The 25664-nt window shown below is 54.5% G+C and overlaps 1 protein-coding gene across 1 annotated transcript in view; it reads right to left on the minus strand.

The window, feature by feature from the left end:
* Positions 1 to 25664, minus strand: part of LOC307069981 (plexin-A4) — a gene marked incomplete at both ends in the record, with an annotated part of 104561 nt that overhangs the window by 10104 nt on the left and 68793 nt on the right. The window contains 5 exons of the mRNA XM_079728606.1: positions 2018 to 2187; positions 3246 to 3436; positions 4732 to 4831; positions 5362 to 5465; positions 21628 to 21787. Of these exons, the coding sequence (XP_079584732.1) occupies positions 2018 to 2187; positions 3246 to 3436; positions 4732 to 4831; positions 5362 to 5465; positions 21628 to 21787 (725 nt within the window). The remainder of the gene's footprint in view (positions 1 to 2017; positions 2188 to 3245; positions 3437 to 4731; positions 4832 to 5361; positions 5466 to 21627; positions 21788 to 25664) is intronic.

Here is a 25664-nt window from a genome sequence, read left to right on the forward strand (position 1 = left end):
GGTGAGTTAACAACTTTGGCGAGGAATGAATAAACGACCTCTCTTCAATCAGGGACAATTAACTCTAAGTCAGTATGCAGGCTTCATAATTCCTGGACTACCTTTGTCTTGCCCAGGTGGCCACGATCAGGGTCGGGGGAGTGTGTCCTCTGGTGAGAGGACCTGAGAGCTGGTACCGCTGTCTCCTGCCCGGGCTTTCCTTCCCTGACACTGGAGCTTGTTACGGTAACACGCCTGACACTTGGAAGAGCGGGCAGGAAGGAAAGTTCTGCCCTCCCTCCAAGGACTTTATGGCATCTCATCGTCGGAGGTGCCCTTACCTTACCCCAGCGGGAGGTATGAGCTGAAAACAAATGGTTTAGATACCATTTCAGGGGGATGTACTTGTAAAAGGCTACAAGAGCAAGGGGGGATGTTTTGGAAATACCAGCTCTCCCAGCATCTGGATAAGGTCTGGGCAGGGCATTCCATGAATTCTGAAGGCTGCAGACATTCAACTGGGGTGGTAAGTAGGAAGCCTTGGTGGCAGAGAGAAGCAGACTGGGTAGATCAGGGGCATCTGCCCTTGGAACAGCTCTGCAGAGTCATGCTAAAAAGATGGGCAGAATGCAATGCAGTCTTACCTAGAGGCAGGCACTGGGAGGGACAAGACCTGCAGGCCTTTCAGAGGAAAGAACAGCCTTCACCCCGTGTACTGTACTAGATGGGAATCCAGAGTCTAAGAGTCTTATTTCAGAAAGATTGCAGGAACTCCACGATGCAAGATCTTCTCTCACCGAGAACTACTGTGGGAGCAAACCCTACTCTTCAGGTCTATGGCCCAAAGCTCTGTACCTGCCTGATTTCCCAATTTTAGTAGCGATGCACTGTGCTTCAGGTGAAAGAGAGGAGAAGCCAGAGCATCCTACATTAAGTAACGTTTCAGTGCCACAGGCTGACTTCTGCCTAAATCTAGGTTTTGGTTTGGGGCCTGGGGCTGGTTGTCAGGGCACCTGGCTGAGCCCTAGTACCATGTCAGTCCTAGCCGTTGGTGGGTGCTGGGCAGCAGGCTCGTGCTGCTTTGGAAGAATGTTCTGGGGACGAGCACCCCAGGACAGGGACCGTGTAAAACTACTGGGAGGGGATTCTGGAACGGAAGGGACCAAATATAAGGCAGCTTTATCCCAGGTAGAACTCTCAAGTAGAGACTGTCTTGGCCCTGCATCTTCATCAATATTTATCGAGTCCCAGCTTTGTGCAAGGTTTCATCACAAGAGCTGAATACTGATGTCTGACCTTGCAGTCTCCAAGTGAAACACGACTGACACACAAATGAAGGGAAAGGATGATACATGCTAAAGGAGAGAGGGGGCCATGGTGAGACACCTAGAGGGGCGTTTAGGAGGAGCCCCTCGTCTCAAAGACACGGTAGTTATGGGACGGTCCCTTCCCCAAAGGGAGTTTGGGAAGGGGGTTTGTGGAAAGGGAAGACCACTTCTTGAATAGAATGGAAACACTCCTCGTTCACCTAGGTCACTCCTAGAACGTGCTTCAGACTCCACTTAAGGTCACTGTGAGATGCTGCCCCTCTACAACCCAGCTGCACACATGCCTCCCCCATTGTCGCATGTGCCTCTCTGTCCGAACAGCTGCCCTCCTGTCTCTCACCCGTGACTGTCAGCCCATGGAGGGCAGAAGCCTCAGGGTCTAACAAACACAGTGTCAGGCACAGGGGAGGGACCTGGATGTGAGAGCCACCTGGCTGCCACATCTGGCATGTTCCTTTTTGCTCATTTAGTTGGTTAAATGTTTGCTGACTGACTGACTGATAGGAATGAAGGATGATTCGACTAGAGGGAAGGGAGAGAGGAAGTGAGCACACAAGTAATCGGGGAGGAGATGGAGGCCCCGAGAGAGCGCCTGCGCAGAGTCGCTGCTGGGAAGGTGGACCACGGCCCCTCTCCAAGGCCTGAGGCCCGCCTGAGCTCATGGACTCCAGGCTGGCCTCTCCTCATTCATCTGCTCGCCCCTCACTCACCAGTTGCTCTTCCAGGTGTGGCGGACGTGCGGGTCGTGGATGCCGTGCTTGTCCGCCTGCTCATCCAGGAAGTCAAACATGTACTTGATCGCCAGGGGCAGGGCGGAGCCGCGGTGCGCCGTGCTGAAGATGGTCTCGAAGAGGTCGTCCACGAACTTCTGCAGGGTGCCCTGCGGAGGACGGCACAAGTTCGGACACAGCTCGCCTGCGCCGTGAGCTCCGAGGCTGGGTTTTAAGGTCGACTGGCCTCCCAGATGGCGGGCGGGGGGCGGGGAGGACAGCGCACAGCCACGCCCGCTTGGGTGAAAGCCTGCCCACGCGCCCCCGCCCGCCTGCATCTGTCTCGAGCAGCTTTACATTTCCCCGGCACGTGGAAAACAGACATAACACCGATAACTGGACCTAAGGAAGCCTTCCTCTGCCAACAACTCGGTTTGGTTTAACACCCTTTGATGGTGTTATTTTAGCACTTTTCACAAATGCTAATGAACAACTCACTCGGTCAGAGCAGACAAACACAATCTGCTGGTTCTGTTTAGGCATTACTCACGCCAGCTAATGCACAGTTACTCACTTGCCTCTGCAGAGAGCAGAGCTGAGGCCAGTCTCAGGAGTGAGGGACTAACGGGGGTGGGACTGCCTCACCTCAGAGAAACGCAGAGCTGGCAGATACCTAGCATCTCTGCTGCTGCCCCCTCTTCATCCATTCATGCAGGCCCTGCTCATCAGTGCCTCTTTCCCAGCACAGAGCCTCAGAATCCTTCTCAACCCAGTGCTGCAGCCGACCCCACCCATACTGGATCCGTGCTGGATGTCCCCAGAACCAGGATTAGAAACGGTGCCTGGAAAGTCACTGATGGAGCCCCAGTTTCCATCACGACACCCCAGAGAAATAGTCATTCTTCTGTTAGGCGGGGCAGAAGACTATGAATACACATGGTTAGTGTCTCTCTATTTGAGCAAGGGCAAGAGAAGGGACGGAATCAAAACTTCTGACATGCCAGCACGGATGTATGGGTGGGGTTGGCTGCAGCACTGGGTTGAGAAGGATTCTGAGGCTCTGTGCTGGGAAGGAGACCGGCACTCATCAGCAGGGCCTGCATGAATGGATGAGAGAGGGGGCAGCAGCAGAGATGCTAGGTATTTGCCTGCTGTGGCATTTCTGTGAGGTGAGGCAGTCCCATCCCATAACCCACAGGTGCCCCACACCCTGTCTGAAGTCCCATACCTTAGTGGCCAGCAGTCGTGTCAGATAGATTTCAGACACCATCTTGCTCCCCCGGTCACCCTCCTTCTGGTCCCCGTGCTCGTGGTTCTTCACCAGGTGCCACAGCTTGACGCCACTCTCCAGGTCAGGGGTGATCATGGGTGTGCGTGAGCGGAGGCTGTCAGGGCTGCCCGTGTACCGGATCATGTTTTCTGCCAATGCAAGGACCCCACACAGTAAGGCCACCCAGCCTTCCGGCCCATTACTCACGACACACCTCGGCTCCAGCCAAGGCCAACTCCGATCCGTCCTGCATTTGCAGGTGCTGTCACCTTGCCTCGCTTCCGTCCATTCCTGAATCTGGGGCGCTCTCCCACCACCTCCGGGAAACTCTCTGTGGCCCCTCCACCCACTTAGATTTCCCTCCCTCCTGCACTTGCATCTCTCCAGCCCTTGTTATTCAATTTGTAAAAATAAAAGCTTATCCTTTTTTTTTTTTTTTTTTTTTTGCGGTAAGCGGTCCTCTCACTGTTGTGGCCTCTCCCGTTGTGGAGCACAGGCTCCGGACGCGCAAGCTCAGTGGCCATGGCTCAGGGCCCAGCCACTCCGCGGCATGTGGGATCTTCCCAGACCGGGGCATGAACCCATGTCCCCTGCATCGGCAGGCGGACTCTCAACCACTGCGCCACCAGGGAAGCCCAAGCTTGTCCTTTTTTATCTTTCCTTATAAGAGCTCCCAAGTCTCAGGGTGTGCTCTGTGCAGCCAGTGCAGCCAGTTAAGTACCAATGAAAGAGCAGGGATCCTGTCTCCCCAAATGACGGTTGACCAGCTTAGTGATCGCCCCGCCACTTGTGTACCTTCATCCGCCCCTCTCGCCTGGACCGATTCCTCCCACTTACTTGCTGAAACGTAAGGTGTCGTGAGATGAGTGTTGAGCAGGAAAAGAGGCAAGCCCCACTGTGTGCGGGCACCATTCTATGTCGTCTTCTGTTTATTTTCCAGAACCATCCCGTGAAGTTGCTAGTTTTTGCAATGCCCGTTTTGCAGGCTTCCAGCCCACATCCAGCACCCTTTTCCCCACCCCGAGGAGCAGAGACCTGGGTCTGTGCCTTCCCTCAACTGCTTCATAGTGTGTGACCTTTACACGTCATCTAGCCTCTGTGCATCTGAGTTATAATTTGCTAATCTGCGTAAGAGGGAAATAATAATTATTCAATTCACTGATGATTATGAACCTGACGCTTCATAACGCGTTATCACAAATGTGAAAGCATCTTAGAGACTGTAGGATGCTCAGGAAGGTTAGACTTTCTTCTTGATTTTGAGGATGAAGGTCCTCCTGCATCAGGCCAGCGTTCCTCTCTGGTGGCCAGCCTGCCTGACTCCCCCCCACTCCTCACCCCCGCGCCCCATCCCAGGCATCCACTGCCTTCCAGCAGTGCTGCCAGCAATGACAACAGCTGCTCAGGGCATCCTCTCCTCCCCAGAATGATTCAATGAACTCACCGTATTTACTTGCCGAGGTCCTGGAGACGGTGGAGTTGTTCACTGCATTGTAGGCTGTCACCTGCTTGGACACTAAAGCCACCACAGAACCATCCGGCACCTACCGGGAAAAGACAGGTGAGGGCCTGGGCACAGAAACTCTGCCACCCCAGGAAATCAGGACAAGCCAGGATGAACGTGGACCTCAGGGGTAATCAGCACCTCACCGAGAACCAGGGGACCAAGGAGGCTGTCAGCTTTCCTTTGACGCAGCACGACAGATCTGAATACAGAATCGTAGTCTATGTTGGGGTTTACTCTTGGAGCAACTCTGGCAAGAGCTTCTCACCAGCATCCTCTGTCTTGATGCTTCCCTGGGGGAGCACCCAGCCTTAAACTCTGGGTACCACAGGGTCTGTGCCTATGCTCTGCGGGAAGCACACACCTGGCAACCTATCTCCAAGGAGGTCAGGGTTTCCTGGCCGGGGGCCGTGTTTTCCCTGGGTCGCTAAGGGCACATGCAGTGCTGGTGAAGAAGTGGATTTAGGGCTTGGTAAGAGCCTCAGGGCAGCCTTGCTATTCAAGGACTGAGACTCCCAGGGACCTGGCTGCCCAGTTCGCTAGCCCCCCTCCACTCCACGGTCACCCCACCTGGTAATGCGCCAGGGTGTTCAGTCTCTTCCAGTCGTTCTCAATCTTGGTGGTGATGTCTTCGTCCTGCAGGATCATCCTCGCCCCGCTTCCCTGTCGCCACTCTGTAGGAAGAGCAGTCACTTCTCAGAGAGGTCCTCAGGGCCCTCCCGTGGGATCCTGAGGACCCCTGTGCAGGCACATACATGGCACCTTCTCAGGGGTGCATCCGCAGACAGGTGCTAGCAGACACTCCCAGAGGAAGGGTGCAGAAGCTCTCAGCACGGGGTGGGGGGCCCTGAATTCCAGTTCTGGTTCTCATCCCAACAAACTATGTGACAGAAGTAGGAATAACGTCACCCCCGTGGCCCACCTGTTCCCGCAGTGGCCACATCTGCAAGAAGTCTATGCTGATTAGCTGAATGAAAAAGGCAGGTGAAGGCACTTCAGAAAGTACTAAGCAAATGCAAGGTGGTGTCATCACCATCACGTACTCTTTGCTTGATTGTAAGGCCTTGGAGCTCATGAGACCAGGGCTGCAAATTCGGTCACTGTGCACCCTGTTCCTGTTCTAGGGGTGCACCCCGTACCTGAAAGCTGGCAGGTGGGCCACCCCTGGCCGGGAGACGTGAGTAAGTGTGGAGGGACCAGCAAAACCTATTCTCATGCCCAAGAACAGCCTCGTCCCCACAAAGTTGATGGGGATAAGAGCCTCTTGGTGATGTCCAACACCTAATTATCTGATGCCATAGGTATACGCTTACATCCCATGTTCTTCTCATGGGCCCAGACACCTACAACACACGGGCTTGCTGACGGATCCCACGTGGGAAAACAGGAGATTGTTTCTCATCTACCAAATCCTCATCGCCACACGTGGTACAAATCACATGGAGATGGAGGCACGTACATTCCATCCTGAATTGTTTGCACATGGAGACCCAGGTGCATGCCAGACACAGGCCAGCTCTCGTGCACGGGCACGTACACATCTACACATGCACACACCGGAAAGGAAAAATGGCCTTTTCAATTTAAATACAACATGTGTTCCTGCCAGGAAGCCAAGAATCTGGTTTCCAGGCAGCCACTACCCCACTCGACGCCTCACAGATGCTGAAATTCTGAAACAGGCAAGACCACCGGGTTTTGCAGCATGTGGTTGGGGGCTGGAGTGAGTTCCCCGCAGTCCTCGTCTGACCCCTGCCTTGGGTTTTTCCCTACAGCTCGCAGACACACATATTGTCCTCCCTCCCTCTGTTCCCCTCCTGTCAAGGCTGAGCTGGGGGTCCAGGACTGATTCCTCCCTGCCTTGTGCACTTGGCACAAGGGGGGATCTGAACAAGCCACAGGGCCTGGGGGACTGAGCAGTGACAGCTGGTGACTAATTCGGGAGCGAGAGACAGGACTTCCTTGTTCCACAACTGGCCTGAAGTTGTGCAGTGCGCAGCCTGTGCAGCCGTACTCAGCAGCCCTGACTCTGAATCATGTCCAGTAATTACGTAAGTAGATGAAGGTCAGTCTGCCATCTCTGTCCCCAACCGAAAAAAAAACCAGGACGGAGTGTGGCCATGCTCCCCCCACCCAGGGCAGTCAAGCAATGATGGCTTGTCCTTAGGAGTGCAAAAGTGATGCTGCCAGATGTCCACCAGCAGGGCTAGCCCAGCACCTGGGACACAGTAAATACCTGATGAGTACCTATTACATGAATAATACATAAGTGAAAGAGTGAATAGACGAAAAAAGGGAAAGAGTAAGTGAGCGAGTAACGGTGGCTTATTTTCCAAGCAGTGAAAGGATTTTCTACCTGTGTGTTGCTGCTCCATGGTGGGCAGACAGTGAGCTACAGTGAGAAGTGAAAGGTGAGCCGCGCTCTTAGAACCTGGGACAAAGGAAGAGCTGAACTCCAGAACCTCAGCTGGGCACGTCCACTGCCAGAAGTGAAAGCTCTCTGAAGTGATTCTCACTCGTTCTTCCGATTTTACGACTGGGAAATTAAAGAAACAGGTTGGGAAGACAGACCTGGAGGTCATCCCAACTCAGAGCTCTGCGGCGTGGTGCCCACGACGTGCGTGAGCCACCGAGTGTCGGGAGCGTGGAGGAAGGGCAGTGATGGCCAGACTGGAACCTGGGCTGTGGCCACACTGGGATGCTGGCGGGTAGCTGCCTCCCCTCAAGTGCATACTCTGAGCTCCAGGAATCCCAGTGGGACATAGCACTTCCCCCTCCACAAAAGTTGTGCTGATGGGGGCGTCGCACACTTTCCCCCTGGCTGAGCCTTGTGGGCAGTGATGATACCCCATGGGCAGCAGGAAGCCTGCTCTTCACTGATGCCAGTGCTTAGTCACACGTTCAGGGACTGCAAGAAGAGGCATTCTGGTGTCCCAGTCCTACGGTCCTTCGAGGCCAGCCCCTGCTTCTGATGGGATGCCAGTGGACAGCAGGGAGGCATCAACTAGTGTCTTTTTGGCAATTATCTCAAAAAGTTAAGACTGGTCCTCTAAATACCAAGGTGAAGATAGCGAGCTGGAGAATACTTAGCTTTTAGATCTCTCAAGCCTGTTATTTTGGTTACCTCTTCTACAGGAAAATTGCTAAGTGCTTTTTTCCTGAAATATCAGAAAGGTAAAAAAGTGAAATTCTCTGTTCCATCCCCAAACCAGTCCTGATGAATGAACCCCAGATAGATGGGAGCCTGGTGTTGGCAGCTGGGATGTGCAGGAATGTGCAGGAAAGAAGCACGGCCATGGGCAGCCTGCCCAGCTGACCCAGAACGGAAGAGGCTGCAACATCAGGGCAGGGATTCCCTGGCATCGAGTGATTTAAGTGTGCTAACATGGAAACCTGTCCCTAAATCTCACTCTTTTCTGCTCGGGGTCCTTATACCTGTGGCCTGAACACACTTCACTTCTCTGTTACTGCAAGGCCAACTGGCCCGAGGCAGCAGAACGCAATCAGATTCACAGGTTGCATCAGACCGAAACTCTCCGGACCACCCAGGTCCAGAAACTGACCTGGAGACTTTCCAGACCACCCAGTTCCACGAACTGACCTGGGGACCTTCCACCCGGCCCAGCCTTCCCGCCTTTCGAGGGGCGGGACTAACGGTCCCAAGACTGATGCAACCGGCACCAGATAGTGCCACGATACCCGAAGAGACCACCAAATAAGGACTACCCTGCGCCCTCCCAGATTCACCACACCCCTTTCCCTTCTTCCCCTATAAAATCTTGCCCAACTCTCGCCCGGGTGCGACTTCTCTGGCCCATTTCTTGGACCAGTGGACCTCGCCCGGGAGCGCCCCCTAATAAAGCTCACTTGAAGCTTTCCTCTGTTTCGCGGTGCCGTCTGTTAAGATCCGACCTTACATTTGGTGCCGAAACCCGGGAGGGGTACCAAGCCCCGCGGGTTACCGCGCGGGCCGCTCCTCCCCTCCCCCAGGAGACAACCAGGGAACCTCTACTCATCCACCCGATCCGGCAGAAAACAGGATAAGTCCCCCTCCCTTGTTCCCTCCGAACCCCAGAGTCCCTACCCACCGGACTCCCTGTCCCTAAATCGCGGCCGCGTCAGGGACTCCTCCGTCCTCTCTCCGGGCCTCGGGCAACAGTGGAGACGTCCCAATCACCTGACTGCCCTCCGACCTGCCGTGAATTGGAGACTGAGACCAGGGACGCCTCTCTCCCTCTCCATTCACTCAGGGACAGACTGGGGGTCATGGGAACCTCACCATCGAAACCAGATTCTAAGACGCCCCTGGGGTGTCTCCTAGCCAATTTTACAGCCCTCGGCTTCTCCCAAGATCTCCGTCGCCGACGGCTTATTTTCTATATTCCACTGTGGCCTGGCCACAATATCCTCTAGACAATCAATCTAAAATGGCCTCCCGAAGGGACTTTCGATTTTAACATCCTCCGTGATCTAGATAATTACTGCCGCAGGATGGGCAAATGGTCCGAGGTCCCCTATGGTCAGGCCTTCTGGTATTTACGCTCCCGCCCTTCCCTCTGCGTCGATTGTTCCACTTCCCAGATCCTTCTTGCCCAACAGACATCTCCTACATCCAAGCCCCTAATTTCCTTTGACGATGACCCCTCTCCACTAGCCGACCCACCCGAATCTCTCGCCTCTCCCCCCCTCCAGAGCTCCTCTCCAACCTCCACCCTACCCTGAAGCGGTCCCTCCTCCTCCCGAATCCACTCCGGCCCATCCAACCGCTCCCCCGCCTCCCTCAACGGTTTCTCCTCCCACGCCCCTTGCTTCGCCAGTTAGTGCACATACACGCTCTCACGACTCCCAAGATCCAAATCTCCTCTGCCCTCTGAGGGAGGTAGCAGGAGTGGAAGGATTAGTTAGAGTTCATGTTCCCTTTTCCCTCCAAGATCTCTCTCAAACAGAAAAGCGATTAGGCTCCTTTTCTGCCGACTCTTCCCGCTACATCAAAGAATTTCGCTACCTCTCTCAAGCTTACGATCTAACCTGGCACGATATCTTTGTGATCCTATCTTCTACTCTGACCCCTGACGAGAGGGAAAGAATTCAAACTGCTGCCCGAAACCACGCAGATCAGGTTCACCTTACCGACAACTCCATGCCTGTCGGAGCGACTGCCGTACCTGGCACCGATCCAGGCTGGACTTATCAGGATGGCCAAAACGGCCATCGTAAACGCGACCTCATGATCCAATGCCTCCTGGCTGGCATGCAGGCTGCCGCTCATAAGGTAGTCAATTTTGAAAAACTAAAAGAGATAACCCAAGAACCTAACGAAAATCCAGCTATCTTTCTCAATCGCCTTACAGAGGTCTTAACTCTCTACACCCGGCTGGATCCCGACACCCCGGCAGGGGCAGCGGTCCTAGCCAGCCATTTTATCACCCAATCAGCCCCGGACATCCGAAAGAAATTAAAACGGGCAGAAGACGGCCCTCAAACCCCTATTCGAGATCTGATAAAGATGGCCTTTAAAGTCTACAACGGCCGTGAGGATTTGGCAGAATCCAGCCGACAGGCTCGGATGCACCAGAAGGTGGCCCTCCAAACCCAAGCTCTTGTAGCCGCCCTAAGGCCGGCCATCTCCCATGGATCACAGCATCCACGGGGTCCGCAAAAGGCAACCCCGCCGGGGACCTGCTTCAAATGCGGAAAAGAAGGCCACTGGGCTCGCCAACGTCCCAATCCCCGACCTCCTTCTAAGCCCTGTCCCAGCTGCGGGCTAACGGGCCACTGGAAGAGTGACTGCCCTACGACTGGCCCTCCCTCAGCGTCTCCACACGGGGGGCAGGCCGACCCAACGGCATTACCACTCGAACTGCTGGGATTGGCTGATGACTGACGGCGCCCGGACTCGAAGACGCCCATCACCCTCACAGAGCCCAGGGTAACGCTACGGGTAGTGGGTAAGTCCATCTCATTTCTGGTGGACACGGGGGCTACCTATTCGGTCCTGCCTACTTATTCCGGGCCAGTTTCTCCTTCCCAGATCTCGGTCATGGGTATTGATGGCAAACCATCCTTCCCACTCCAGAGCGGTCCACTCCCATGTCATATCGAAGGACTCCCTTTTACTCATTCCTTCTTAGTCATACCATCCTGCCCAGTTCCCTTGCTAGGCCGAGATGTCCTTTTCCACTTAGGGGCATCCCTCCAGCTGGTTAGACTTGACCCTAAGGTCCCCTCCTCCCAACTCCTGCTTCCTCTTCTCGGCCTGTCTCTAGAACCCTCCCCCTCCTATCCCCCTCTTCCAATCACACCGAACCCAATCAATCCCCAGGTCTGGGATACCTCTAAGCCCATAATAGCAACACACCATTCCCCCGTCCTCATCCGCCTAAAGGACCCCTCCAAATTTCCATCAAGGCCCCAATTTCCCATCTCTGAGACTCACCTTAGGGGCCTACAACCTATTATCACCAGACTTCTAAACCAGGGACTCCTTATCCCCACTGACTCTCCCTGCAACACCCTCATCCTGCCTGTCCGCAAGGCCTCTGGGGATTATCGCCTGGTCCAGGACCTCCGACTAGTCAATGAGGCCATAATTCCTCTCCACCCAGTAGTACCAAACCCATACACCTTGCTCTCCCATATCCCCCCATCCACAACCCACTTTACGGTTCTGGATCTCAAAGATGCCTTTTTCACTATCCCCCTACATCCCGACTCCTATTTCCTCTTCGCCTTTACCTGGACGGATCCGGATACTCATACTTCCAGTCAGCTCACCTGGACAGTTCTTCCCCATGGCTTCCGCGACAGTCCTCACCTCTTCGGTCAGGCGCTGGCACGGGACCTCACTTCCTGCTCCCTTACCCCCAGCACACTCCTTCAATATGTAGATGACCTCCTCCTTTGCAGCCCATCTCTCAGCCTCTCAAGACAACGTACTGCAGATCTCCTCACTTACCTTGGCTCTCGCGGTTATCGGGTCTCCCCAGCCAAGGCTCAGTTATCTGCATCTTCTGTAACCTACCTGGGGCTCCACCTTACCCCTACCACAAAAGGTCTAACGGCCGATCGCACCCGGATTATCCGTGAACTCCAGCCTCCGGAAACAGCAGAACAAATGCTCTCCTTTTTGGGCCTTATAGGATTTTTCCGACACTGGATCCCTAACTTTGCTCTCCTCGCTAAACCCTTGTATCTAGCCGCTAAAGAAACCCCCCAAGGACCCCTCACCTCTCCTTCCGCCGTTCGACAGGCCTTTCTCACCCTCCGGAACACTCTGATATCTTCTCCTCCCCTTTCTCTGCCCAACCCAAACCGACCTTTTCACCTTTTTGTGGATGAACGGGCCGGAATAGCCACTGGACTCCTTGCCCAGCCTGTAGGGCCTTCCTACCGCCCCGTGGCTTACCTCTCCAAACAGCTAGACCCAACCATTCGGGGATGGCAACCATGCCTTCGGGCCCTAGCAGCAGCAGCCGAACTGACCAAACACTACAGATACTCAACCACACAGGAATAGGTAACATCTCCGACTGCTTTCTATGTGCCTCGCTTGGCCGGCCACCCTTGGCTGCTGTCCCACTCGACCAGCCCTTCAATTCTACTTCCTACACCTCCCAAAACCCACGTTTTTCCCCGTTAAAAGTCCCCATATTCCTTGATTCAAAAAAATCTCATCATCTGTTACGGCAGCCGCCCAAATCTAGCTGATACTGGGTTTCTTTGCAACTCATCCCTCACGGTAAACACATCAACTGAAGCACCACCAGGCATGTTTTTGTGGTGCAATGGTTCCCTCACAAAAGAGATCAATTCTTCCTCCCCCTTCCCATGTATCCCCGTTACTCTCGTCCCACAACTCACACTGTATAGCCAAGCCGAATTTTCCTCGCTAATCACGCCGCCCTTTACCTGACGGAAAAGAGCTATCTTTCTTCCTCTGGTCGCAGGCATCTCTCTCGCCTCCTCCCTGGTCGCTGCAGGCCTCGGGGGGGCGGGGGGGAGCTCTAACACATAGTGTTTCAACATCCCGCGACTTAGAACATAAACTCCAGCTAGCCATTGAAGCCTCCGCCGCCTCCATCTCCTCTCTCCAGCGCCAAATCACCTCCATAGCCCGAGTCGCTCTTCAGAATCGACGAGCCCTGGATCTCCTGACGGCCGACAAAGGAGGTACCTGCCTCTTCCTACAGGAGGAATGCTGCTGTAAACGCCCTCCATCACTTAAGAACTCCAACACAAATACCAACAGTCCGCCTCCCCAATTCCCGATTGGTGGCGATCCACCCTCTATACCTGGCTAACACCAATCTTAGGCCCCCTAATTCTCATCTGTATCTTGCTCATGTTTGCCCCGTTTTCTTAGGTTCCTTTGCGGGCGAATGGAGGAAGTCTCTCGGGTGGCCACAAACCAAATGCTCCTCGGTCCTTACACCTTGCTTCCTACAGAACCCCCCACTGGTCTCCCCTAAGCCTCGGACCTCTGGTCACCCGACTCCCCTTTTGACGCCCCCATTCAGCATGAATTAGCCAGGGATCAGAACGCTGCCCCATTACACCAAAGATGTCGGGATGTAAGGCCAACTGGCCCGAGGCAGCAGAACGCAATCAGATTCACAGGTTGCATCAGACCGAAACTCTCCAGACCACCCAGTTCCAGAAACTGACCTGGAGACTTTCCGGACCACCCAGTTCCACGAACTGACCTGGGGACCTTCCACCCGGCCCAACCTTCCCGCCTTTCGAGGGGCGGGACTAACGGTCCCAAGACTGATGCAACCGGCACCAGATAGTGCCACGATACCCGAAGAGACCACCAAATAAGGACTACCCTGCGCCCTCCCAGATTCACCACACCCCTTTCCCTTCTTCCCCTATAAAATCTTGCCCAACCCTCTCCCGGGGGCGACTCCTCTGGCCCCTTTCTCTCGGACCAGTGGACCTCGCCCGGGAGCGCCCCCTAATAAAGCTCACTTGAAGCTTTCCTCTGTTTCGCGGTGCCGTTTGTTAAGATCCGACCTTACAGTTACCCCTTTTCCTTTCTTTCCTGAAACCCTTCATCCAGACCAGCCAGGGCCTCTATTTTCCCAGACTCATCATGGAATGTCTCAAGAAAATCAGAATAGCAGAGTGGGCTCACCTTTCTGGAGTGCTCTTGTGCTACTTCATGACCTCCTCTTGAGAGAGGTATGAGCAGTGGAGCTCAAGCTGGGACCAGGAACAGCCAAGGTCAAAGACCAAAGCTGCTGGCTTCTGTCTGTCCCGGGAAGAGTCCACCCCGCAAACTGCATAGCTGGCTTCATGCACCCTCATCCCTACCCAGTGGTAAAGAACCCTAAGGGCAGGGTGGACCAGCTGAGGGCGAGGCAGGCCTGCCACCTTCAGATCTGGTGCCCTAACCAGTGTGGGCGGCTGGTCAGGTCATGAGGCCCCTGAGCGAGGGCACAGCTAATTTTGTGCTCTGGGTGCTGCTGCATATTCAACATATGCTTAGTTTTAATAACAGTAATGAAAGTCAATAGAATCTAGGTCTCTTCATCCCGAATTCAGCATTCTCTTCACCAAACAGGCTTCTTCTGTCTTGCCTATAAAAACAGCACTAAAAATATATCTCTCGTTTGTGTCCACACCTTGCTATGTACCAGGTGATCCTGTTAGAACAGCCGAGGGGCAATGTGACAGCTGGGCCAATGGCCATTGTCCTCCGGGTGAACGCCCAGCCATCTGGACAGCTTTGCCTGCCCATGGGGCACAGTGAGAGACTGGAAAATGCCTCAAGGCACCAAATGATGTGAGCTCGGTGATGGTCCCAGTGAATCCTGAGACAGAGTGACCCCTCGCCACGCCCACGCTGCACCAGGACATCTGCCTCCCCCGGGATTAGGACACAAGAGGCATCTTCTGCGGCCACCACGTTGAAAATCCAGATCCAGAAAGTCTTAGAGCTCCATCTTCACTCGCTCAAAACTGTGAGTGTCCACAGTGTGCCAGGCACTGTGCCAGCGGGACATCAGACAGTTAAACAAGGAAACTTAATAAAAGCCCTGGCCCCTGAAGTGCTCTCTGTGTAGAAGGCTGTGCAGGAGAACAAAGGCTCACAGGCCCGGTGATCAGAGCCAGAAGAGGGAGAGGCCGAGGAGGGTATGTGGGGGAGGGGGAGGCGCTCTGGTCCAAAGGTGCCACTTCTGTGACGCTTCCAGGGATCCACGTGGATGAGTCCTTGTGGGAGGCCATGGCAAGGAGAGGCTGGCGAGGCACATACAAGTCAGGAACTGAGTTCAGAAAGGTCTGGAATACCATGCTAAGGCATCTGGGGTTGAGCTGAGAACCACAGAGACGGAGGTGGATGACAAGGGGAGGAGGAGCCCCGCCAAAGACGGCTGCCCTTGGCCGAGGCAGAGGGGGCGGGGGCGTAGATTTCAGGGATGCTCAGGAGATAGGATGGTACCTGGAGATTCTCGGGGAGGAAGAGGTGGGAGCACCACGGTGTGCCCCCAAGTTTGTGAGGTGTCTGGGGGAACAGTGGGAAGCTAGGGTGTAGAGGAGGGAGGGGTTTATCTGCAGGCCAACCCTGGAAGGAGACACTGGCACCCAGGACATTGCTGGTCCGGCTCCTGGAGGGTCCCCTACCCACCAGTAGGTGCCACTCAGAGAGGCAAACCCTCCCTGGGGAGCCTGGCGCCTCACCAGCTCTGACCCTCGTGGCATGTGCATATGCAGGTTGGTGCACGGGCACACACATGTGTGCGTACACACACATATGCACACATGCACACACACACACACACAAGTATAGCATCTCACCCCAGGCTGAGGATACTTAAGGCTCTGCAGCAACCAACCCCTGCCCGCCCCGCCCCCAGTCCAGTCCATCTCTCCTCAGACCCACCAAAGGAAGCTTTAGGAGGGACTGGCCTGGAGGGATGAGGGGGAAGGAGGCGCCCACCAGGCTGGTTAGAACTGGCCGAGTCAACCCTGCTGATCCACAAGGAACCAATTTCAGAGCCAGCTGTCTGCCCTCCCACCCCGGGCCACCATTCCTCCCCGTGGGGCGCTGAGCAGAGTCTTGCCAGCCTGCACGGAGTCCTCTTGACCTCCCAAACCAGGGTCCCGAGCAGAAGGCTGGAGGAGGAGACACGACTCTACTGCCGCACACCTGTCGGCAGGTGAGCCCCAAGGAGACAGAGAGCCCAGACACCCTCGGCACCCTGCCACTCCCAAGTGCGGGAGCAGCATCAGAGAAGAGCTGGGACAGAATCAGTGTCACTGCAAACAGTCGGGAAACTGACTCAGGAATGGGAGGGGGGACCACCTAAATATGGTTTACTTAAAACAGGTATAATTTTATGGTGAGAGCGAGTTCTAAAATACAAAGTAATCAAAGTAGGAAACGTGGTGCTTAAAAGAAGAAATTCCTAAACTGAACGGTGCTATCTGCTTTCAAAGCCTTGGGTCGTTGTAAACTGTGAAGAGCTGTACACCGGCTAGTTGTCGCTATTCAGGGAAGTCCGGAGAGCTAAAGGAAAAAGCAGACCATGCTCTGCTACTCGATTTAAGAGAGGTAAGCTTAGTGGATATTCTTGAATATGGAATAACGTGGAGGAGGCTCTGGTGGCGCTCCAGGGCGGTGTGCCATGCTGTGCTGTGTCAAAGAAGAGTTCAAGAGGCAGCGGGTGGGCGGTGGGAAGGAAGAAAGGTGACCTAGGTAGGAAAGGTGACCCAGGTATTCATATGCAAGGCATCTGGGGAAAATTGCTGGCTCTGACCTCCCTCGAAGCTCTGCCCGCAGCCCCGTGGCCTGCTCCAGGCTCCAAGCACAAAGGACAGACACACTCACAATCCAATGTGTTACACTTCCACCTTCCAGGGAGAGAGGGAGGTGAAATAGAAAAGAAAAAAAATCCCATTATCTTTATCTGTCCTTCCCATCAGGTGCAGTGGAAAATGCAAACTGGGGCGACAGCTGCTGTGAACTCTTTATATTTCACTCAGAAGATAGTGTATCTTTTTATTGCATACAGGAATTACTTATTTGAAAAAATATACCCTTTCAGACAGAAGGGGTGGCGGAGTTCCGGGGCTATTGATGGGGTATTTGCTTTAAACCAGAGGAATCTCTGGAGGTCACGGCCTGTGGAGGAGCCTGCGTGGAAAGGGAATGGATGTTCTCTCCACCTCCCTGCTGTGTGACCAGGGCCCAGGCTCTGTGCCTCTCTGAGCTGCAGAGTCTTCTGTTCAGTAGAACAGAATGGCATCAGTTATTTCCTCTGGGGAGTGAAGGGAGGAAACAAAGAGTCCCTTGGCTCAGAAAGAGAAGTGTCCAGCCTCCTGCTACTGTGCGAAGCAATGAGGAACTCCTAGTCACGTTGGTCCCTCTGTGCCTGGCACAGAGCTTGCCCCATGGCAGGCTCTTATGATATGTTGGTTGAAGAGTTTGGTGGTGTAAGGGGGTACCTATATCTGATACCTGTGTGTGGAAAGGGGCATCAGCTTACCCGATACCTGTGAGTGGAAAGGGGCATCAGCTTGGTGAGGACAGCCTCACATATAGCAGAGCAGGGAGCCCCTGGCACTGGGCTTTGAAAACTCCCAAGGCCCACCTGCCCCAGCACAGTCCCTAACTCCTGCCTGGGATATCTTTCCTTCCCTAGATTCCAACAGACTGAAAGAAAGGCAAGTTCTGTGTCCTTCACTTTGGCTCTTACAATGGTTAGTTTTATGTGTGAACTTGTCTGGGCCACAGTGCCCAGATAGGTGGTCAAAAATTATTCTGGATGTTTCCATGAGGGTATTTTTGGATGACATTAATATTTAAATGGATGGGCTTTGAGTAAAGCGAACTGCCCTCCATAATGTAGGTGGACCTCATCTAATTAGGTGAAGGCCTGGGTGGAACAAAAGATTGACCTCCCCTGAGCAAGAGGGAATTCTGCAGCAGCTGCCTTTGGACTTGAACTGCAACGTGGCTCTTCCCTGGGTCTCCAGCCTGCTGGCCTACCCTGTAGATTTTGGACATGCCAGCCTCCACACTAGACACTGAACGTTTGTGTCCCCCGCAAAATTCACATGTTGAATCCTAACACCCAATGTGATGGCATTTGGAGGTGGGGGCCTTTGGAAGGTGATCAGGTCATGAGGGTGGAGCCCTCATGAATAGGATTAGTGCCCTTACAAAAAGGACCCCAGAGAGCTCTCTTGCCCTCTTTCTGCCATGTATGGTCCCAGCAAGAGGACGGCCATCTATGAACCAGGAAGCGGGCTCTCGCCAGACACTGAGTCTGCCGACACCTTGATCTTGGACTTCTCAGCCTCCAGAGCTGTGAGAAATAAATTTCTGTTGTTTATAAGCCAGCCAGTCTATGGTATTCTGTTATGGCAGCCCAAACAGACTCCTCCTAGTCTATTATTAATTAAGTCCTCCATAATTGCATGAGCCAATTCCTTCAAATAAATCTTTCTCTATGTAAACATATGCTATTGGTTCTGTTTCTCTGGAGAACCCTGGCTAATACAGTTCCCCATCTTGGCTCCTTAATGCCTGGAAGAGCAGGTGAAGGGGTGGAGTGGGTGGCGTGGGAGAGCTTCCGTCAGAGGAGCAATGAACAGAAGTGTCGGGAATGAGGGGCTAGGCCAGGCCAGGCACCACAGATGATGAAAGGCAGGGGGAGGGGTTGGGGCTGGATTTACTTGGGGCAATTACAGAGGCAGCTTAAAATGCCTTTTCTTCTTTCTGGGCTGGCCTGGGACAGATGTCCTCGCCTTTCCAGGGGCTGGGCATCAGGAGGGGGAGGGCAGTCTTTGCCCAATGCCCTCAGCTACGGGAGGAGGAGGCATGGGGGGTGGGAAGTGAAGTGGAGGGGGGATGCTTGGCTGTCTTGCCTCTGTCAACGCATGTGGCTCAGAGTCTTCTCTGTGCCTATGTGCTATGTGTCCCTTTGGCATAGATTAATTTTTGATTATAATCACACCTTATATTTGCAAACTGCTTTCAAAGCACTTTCACCTACATGATGGGAAAAACTCGCCTTGCCTCTCTCTCTCTCCTTGGGGGCCATGCAACTGAGTCAAATCAAATCTTGCGGAAGAACCATTTGGGTCTCTGAGGAGGCCCCATTTTCTTTGTTATCTGGCTTTGGTAGAAAGAAGATCAGAGTTCTGGGAGCAGCTCCAGACCCTGGACTTAACAGAAAAGAAGGAAATTCCTCAGAAGAGCACCCATCATGGGAGTCCTCTGTGAGAAGTTCAGTATGACTCTCCTTCCCCAGGAGGATGGGGCCCTGAGACTCAAACTGCCTCCTTTCTTTGGCTTCTCCCCTTTACCCTCCCTGCTGTGAGGCCTTGTGCCTCCAGGGTGGCCCCTCCATCCTCCCCAGCAGCTCCTATGATGGGAAAGGTAGGTCCTTTGCCCTCTTGGGACCTGGCGAGCACTGTGTCACTGGAGGCCCAGCCCCTGGCCTGAGCAGCCTCTAGCTTGAGAGAGCAGAAACTCTCAGGCGGGTCCTGGTTGCTGCTCAGCCCTCAGGCTTCCTTCACTCATGGTGGACAGCAGGAGGTAGATGGCAGGAAGTGGACAGCAGGAGGTGGACAGCAGGAAGTGGACAGCAGGAGGTGGACAGCAGAAGGTGGGTGGCAGGAAGTGGACAGCAGGAGGTGGACAGCAGGAAGTGGACAGCAGGAGGTGGGTGGCAGGAAGTGGACAGCAGGAAGTGGATGGCAGGAAGTGGCCGTGGCTGCTTTGGATGCTGCTGCCTCCACTCCAGATGCATCACATCCTTTCATTAATGATGCTTTGCTGGGCTAGAGCCCAGCAAATGTTCTGAAGTTATAAAAGCAGCCCCTTCCCCTCCCAAGCTCTGGGTGTGTGGCTTCCAGGTGCAGAGGGCTGGTCTTGAGCAGCATCCACCAGCCATGACATGGTCTCTCTCCCCCATGGGAGGTCACCCCATTCCCAAGCACCAGAAGCACACAATTCTACATGCACCCGCACCTGTGAGCTCTCGCTGTGCTCTGGCACAAGCTTTCCAAACACCTTCGGCATAAAGATACAGGTTCTTATAACAGCTCCTCCTTTTGGCCCCGCTAGGCCGGGGCTCTCCTCCCACCCACCCATTTTGCAGATAAGGACTTGGAAAAGCCGAGGGTGGACTCTGCCATGGCTCCCACAGATGAACAAAAGGCATGGTGAGTGCTACCTGGTTACCCTAGTGAATTCAACTCTCCCTGGGAGACCCGTTATGGAGTAGCCCACTTAATTGTTTAGGGGTGGGGAACACAGGGGTCTTCCTTCCCAGGAACTTGTTTTCTCTTGCACTGGTTCTATAAGCGAGCCCTTGGCCCCATCAGTCTGTGGGACGTTCATGGCAGCAGAATCACCCGCATACAGACACAAATGCCCACTCCAACTCTAGGGACCAGTGCCCGGGACACACATGGACACACTCGCCCAAACCCACCCCCCACCCCCACTGCAGACTCTCACAGATGCTTCCTCTTGGTCCTAGAAACAACATACACAGAGACACCTCCAAAGTGAAGCGGAGCACATGCTCAGCCAGTCTCTCTCCCTGGGGCCACGGAGCTCCAGGCACAGGGCCAAACACATCCCACCAACAGCCAGCCAGGAGGAGATGGGGGAAGGGAAGCAGTAAGAATTGAGGTGAGTGAGCAGACATTCCTGATCCTGAGTCTTTAGGCATCAGAATTTGGGGGCAGGTGGGGCGAAGCACTGGGAGGGGATCAAATTCCCTGTGGAGTTTAGAAAATAGCACAGATGCCCATCTGTCTTGGATGGCTTAGCTGAAGCCAGCTTAGAGAGGCCAGATGGATGGATTAGGGGCCTCTGGAGGTCCTCCCACCTCTATGTTTCCACCAGTCTCCAGACCCAACCACACACACACATAAACACCTTTTCCTCCAGGCCCAGGACCAACAAACAGACACATACCGTTTCCTTACCACTATTACCTTCATAATTAGTAACAGCAGCAGCCAACACTGAGTACGTACTATGGGCCTAACAGTGCATTAGAGGCTTTTACATGCATCATCTCCTTTCATTCTTACAGTGAGGCAGGCACTATTATTAATCTCCATTTTATAGGCAAGGAAACTAAGGCACAGAAAGGTTAAGTAACTAGACCAAGGTCACACAGCTAGGACTTGGTGGAACCAGGACTCAAACCCAGGCATGTCTGATGCTGATCCACAGTGCCAAACTGCCTCTCTTCAGCCCTGGCCTCTTTGGAGCTTGGGGCTCCCCACTAGGATTTCCCCAGGACGATATCTTACTAAACACTCAGGCAAGCCATAACTGGATCCAAGGACAGCTGGCCCTAAGTGGCATGCCCTTGTTTATACAGGCTATGCGATCTATTCGTGGAACATTCTAATAAAATGCCATCCTGCTCCCCAGTAGGCTGTCATGTCTCATTTTTCTCTATCCTTTCTCTCCATCCTCCCATCACTGACCCAGATCCCTCATGCCTTCGGTAGTCAGCAAAAATTAGAGGCGCAGAACAGAGGCGAAGGGAAGGGCCTGGGGGAACAACGCAGGTAGTGGCAAGACCTTGGGCCACACAGATTCAGACTAAATCCTCTTCACTGCCGACGTGACACCTCCACTCCCACCCCTCGGCTACTCAAAAGATCCCAGAGGCAGTCACATCACCAGCGGACTGTGGTCCCCCCTCTGCTCACTGCTCACTAAGTGGCCGTGAAGGTGCACCTCCTGGGCTCCTGGGGGCCGTGCACGCCTGCTCCCTGCACCCTGGCTCCACTGGTCGGTAAGAGGGGCTTCCAACCAGTCACAGCACAGCCCCCTAGGTGGGCGGCCCTACTCACCCAGGTCCATGTCTGCAGCCTTGGGCCGGTGGGAGCAGGGTACATTCTTGAAGATGGCATCCAGAATCTTCTCCTTGACCTGAGTAATGGTGTCGCAGTTGAGGATCTTCACTGGGACCTCAGGGCTGTTGGCACTGTCTGGGTTGACACAACTCAGGACCTGCGGGCGGTGGGGAGAGGTGGTGAGTGGGGAGGGCAGCATGGAGAGCCCTGGGAATGCCAGCCGCATCCCGGAGTCCTATCCTGACTGGCTCCGCCTTGGCAGGTTGGACTGGACAGGGGTGGGGCGACCCCAGCCAAGCCCTCTACCCTTCCGGTCCCCACAAGCAGCAGGAAAGTGGTACAGCTTCAGCATCACTGCAGGAGTAGGAGCTGCATATTTCACTCCTCTTCACGAGAGACTCCATTACAATCCTGATTTATCAAAGGGAACAATGTCCAAGCAGGAGGAGGCAGTGAGGGGCAATGTGTCAGAGAATGGACACTACTGCATGTCCCCCTGCCACCTCTCTCTCTCACTCACACACACACACACACACACACACACACTCACTAGGCAGCATCTCAGCAGCACACCCAGACCCTCGCCCACCTCTGAAACCCCCAGCCCCCGTCCCTGTGTGTCGGTCTGTCTTTCTCGTCACTCTGTCCCATACACACACCCACACTAATGGGAATCTGGCTCCTTTCTCCAAAGATTTCATGTGCTTCGATTTTTGTGAGGGTTCTGGGCTGATCGGAGGTTGGAAAATCTGTAAGAAGCTTAGCGTGTTCTTTAAAAATAAAAGGTGCCCTTTAAAAAACTTCAAGTTCAGGCCACCTGAGAGCCCTTCCTGGCTCCGAACCTGAAACCTGGTATCAGGGGAAAAGTCCACCCTGGCTCAGGACCTCCATTTCTCTTTTTGGAACTAGTCAGATAAGATAAGACTCTGCCTAATGCACCAAACTACATTTTTTCCTTTAAAAAGTTCTGGACCAGGGCTTCCCTGGTGGCACAGTGGTTAAGAATCCGCCTGCCAATGCAGGGGACATGGGTTCCAGCCCTGGTCCAGGAAGATCCCACATGCCGCGGAGTAGCTAAGCCCATGCACCACAACTACTGAGCCTGTGCTCTAGAGCCCGCGAGCCACAACTACTGAGCCCCTCGTGCCACAACTATGAAGCCCGTGCTCTGCAACAAGGGAAGCCACCACAGTGAGAAGCCTGCGCACCGCAAGGAAGAGGAGCCCCCGCTCGCCACGACTGAAAAGCCCGTGTGCAGTGGCGAGGACCCAACGCAGCCATAAATAAATAAATAATTTATTTAAAAACAACAAAAAAAGTTCTGGGCCATTTCTAACAGCTTTGCTTCTCTTGCCATCCTCAGCATGGGCTCTCTCTCCGTGGTGAGACCGTGGGATCCTTGGGTGGACCAGAGTGGATCCGGGTGGGTGCTGTGGGTCACAGGTGCTGCCAGGTGGCCGCGCCGTGCCGGGTTCTGCTGCCCGTCTGACCCTGCTGCCTGCGCCCTCTGTGCGCTCCCTTCTCAGAACCTTCACTGAACCGCCTTCCCCACCAACCCTTTGCCAACCCTACATCTGGTCTGCAGATCCAGACGACAGCCTTCCTCCCATCCCCACCCGCTCCTGGTCCACGTGGCGGCGGTCAGAACCCTGGCCCCTGGACGCCTGCCTTTCATTAGCGACCAGACTGCTGTGAGCTCCCACGGGAACATGCTCATTCCATTAAGAAGAAGAGAACCTCCTAAATCTATAAAACCGAACTGTCACCCTCAAAATGTTTTAAACCGAAAACAATGCTGGAAGGAACTCTGGACCACGTGCTCCTCCTGTGTACCCTCTCCCAGTCATTCCCTGCCTCCTAAGAGCCTTCCGGGACCCCTCCCAGCCCCCCTCCGTGGCCAAGCACAGCCTAGTACTCGGTGCTGCCCTGGGGTCCTGAGCTCTGGGCCAGTGGTGGTGGAGCCTGGGCTGTGAGACCATGAAGCGGGGGCTGCCACCCGAGTATGCCCCCCTGACATTTCTGCTTGCCCCTGGGGTTCGTGGTGGCCCCATGAGAACAACTCTGTGGGTGCTTCAGGGCATCCAGAGAAGCAGCAGTGGTCCCACGGAGGCACAGGGCTCCCTGGCCGCTGGCCAAGCCCCAGCTCCACCTGGAAGTTCTCTTCCCCAGCCCCACGCCCACGTGTCTTGGCTATTTCAGAGCAACCGCCTGGGGTTTGTTCTGCTGGTCAGTGCTTCCCAAACTTTCCTGTGAATAGAATCACTAAGGGGTTTTGTGAAAACGCACATTCCGACTCAGGAGGTCGAGGATGGGGTCTGAGACTCTGCATTCAGGCAGGATCGCAGGTGAGCACCTAGCACTCTGGCAGGCTCCCAGTTTATGCCCTCGGGCACTCCCAGCAGCAGGGCCCTAGGCCATGCTAGTCCATGTTCAACCTAATTCATCACTCAACACATAGGTGGTGCATCTGACTGTCAAGTGATGCTGGCCGAGCCTCTCAGCACCTGTCTCACTCTTTGTGATTACCTTTTCTGCCCAGCACAAGGTTACCATCAGTTGGCCCAAAGTACCCTGGGCTCCTCCAGCCAGTGCTGAATTGCAGGCCACCCTGTCTTTTTCTGACCCCTTCATCTTGGAGTCTCGGGTCAGCCCTGTCTGCTGCTAACACACTTTCTTCCTGGTCCCTCCTCACCACCACCGGGCTGCTCCCCCTTCCACATGGGGGGTTTCCTTTCACAGGCCTGAGGATGGCTATGAAACCTCCCCGCAGCCACTTCTTCTCCGAGGAGGACAACCGGAACGTCCTTCCCCTTTCCTCGCGGTGCCTCTCCTCCAGCTCTTTCCACCCCAAATGGATGCGTGTCCCTGACCCACTCCCATTTCCTCACATTCTCCTGAAGTCATCTGCAAGCAGGCTGGGTGTGCTAACAGTAGTTTGGCCTCTGGAATAAAGGATGCTGCAATTTGGGGACAGAGTGTTATTACAACTGTGCTGGATTCAATACTGGGGAGCCACTGATGAGATGGGAAAGAAAGTGGGGGGAGAGACCAGGCAGGAGACATTCCAACAGTAGTTCTAGCTCATTAAGAAATCTATTCAGGTCTCTATTTCTGGAAGGTTTTTTTTTTCCTCTTTTTTTTTTTTTTTTTTTTTTTGCGGTACGCGGGCCTCTCACTGTTGTGGCCTCTGCCGTTGCGGAGCACAGGCTCCGGACGCACAGGCTCAGCGGCCATGGCTCACGGGCCCAGCCGCTCCGCAGCATGTGGGATCCTCCCGAACCGGGGCACGAACCCGCGTCCCCTGCATCGGCAGGCGGACTCTCAACCACTGCGCCACCAGGGAAGCCCTGCCTTTCCCATTTTAATCAGAGCCTCTAACTCCCTCCTCTGGAGCAGACCACGACTGCAAAGAAGCAGGGCCCTCACTCACCCTGCTGCCTCAAAGCCTCGTCAACTGAGCCAATCCCGGCAAATCTGCTGAGATGCCTGCTGGGATTCCCAGGGGCCTCCGAGGATGGAGTGGGACAGGTGCCTCACGGTCGCATCACGCCCAGCCGGCAGGACTGGCTTTATTCAGAGCGGCAGGGATGTCTCCCCAGCTGGCCTCGGGGTCTGGGGTTCCTCCTTGGCTCGCGGCCCCTGCCCAGCTCTGCCACGCCTCGGCCTGTCCTGCGTCTCACTTCCCAGTGACTGCATTTTAAATCCCATCTATTCTCCGTCCTCTTTAACACCATTGCTGTCTCTTCTACCACCTCCATTCTTGGGCTGCACCCACGTACCACCCTCCACATTTATCTTTTATCTTGTTTTCTCACTCCTTTCTTCTACCTCCTCTTCTCTTTCCTGGAAAAGACCTGGTGGGAGATCACAACTCTCTCCAAAAAAAGCCCAAGAGTGAGCTCCCCTGCCTGGAGAGACAGTGGGCACCAGCGGACAGTCATGGCGGGAAAGAGGAAGCAGAGCCCCTGTGAGCCAGCAGCGGGCTGACCCGGGGCTCACGGCTTTGTACACCAGATCCCACTCCATCTTCTGGA

Source organism: Hyperoodon ampullatus, assembly GCF_949752795.1.
Source record: "Hyperoodon ampullatus genome assembly, contig: scaffold_566, whole genome shotgun sequence".
NCBI lineage: Eukaryota > Metazoa > Chordata > Mammalia > Artiodactyla > Ziphiidae > Hyperoodon > Hyperoodon ampullatus.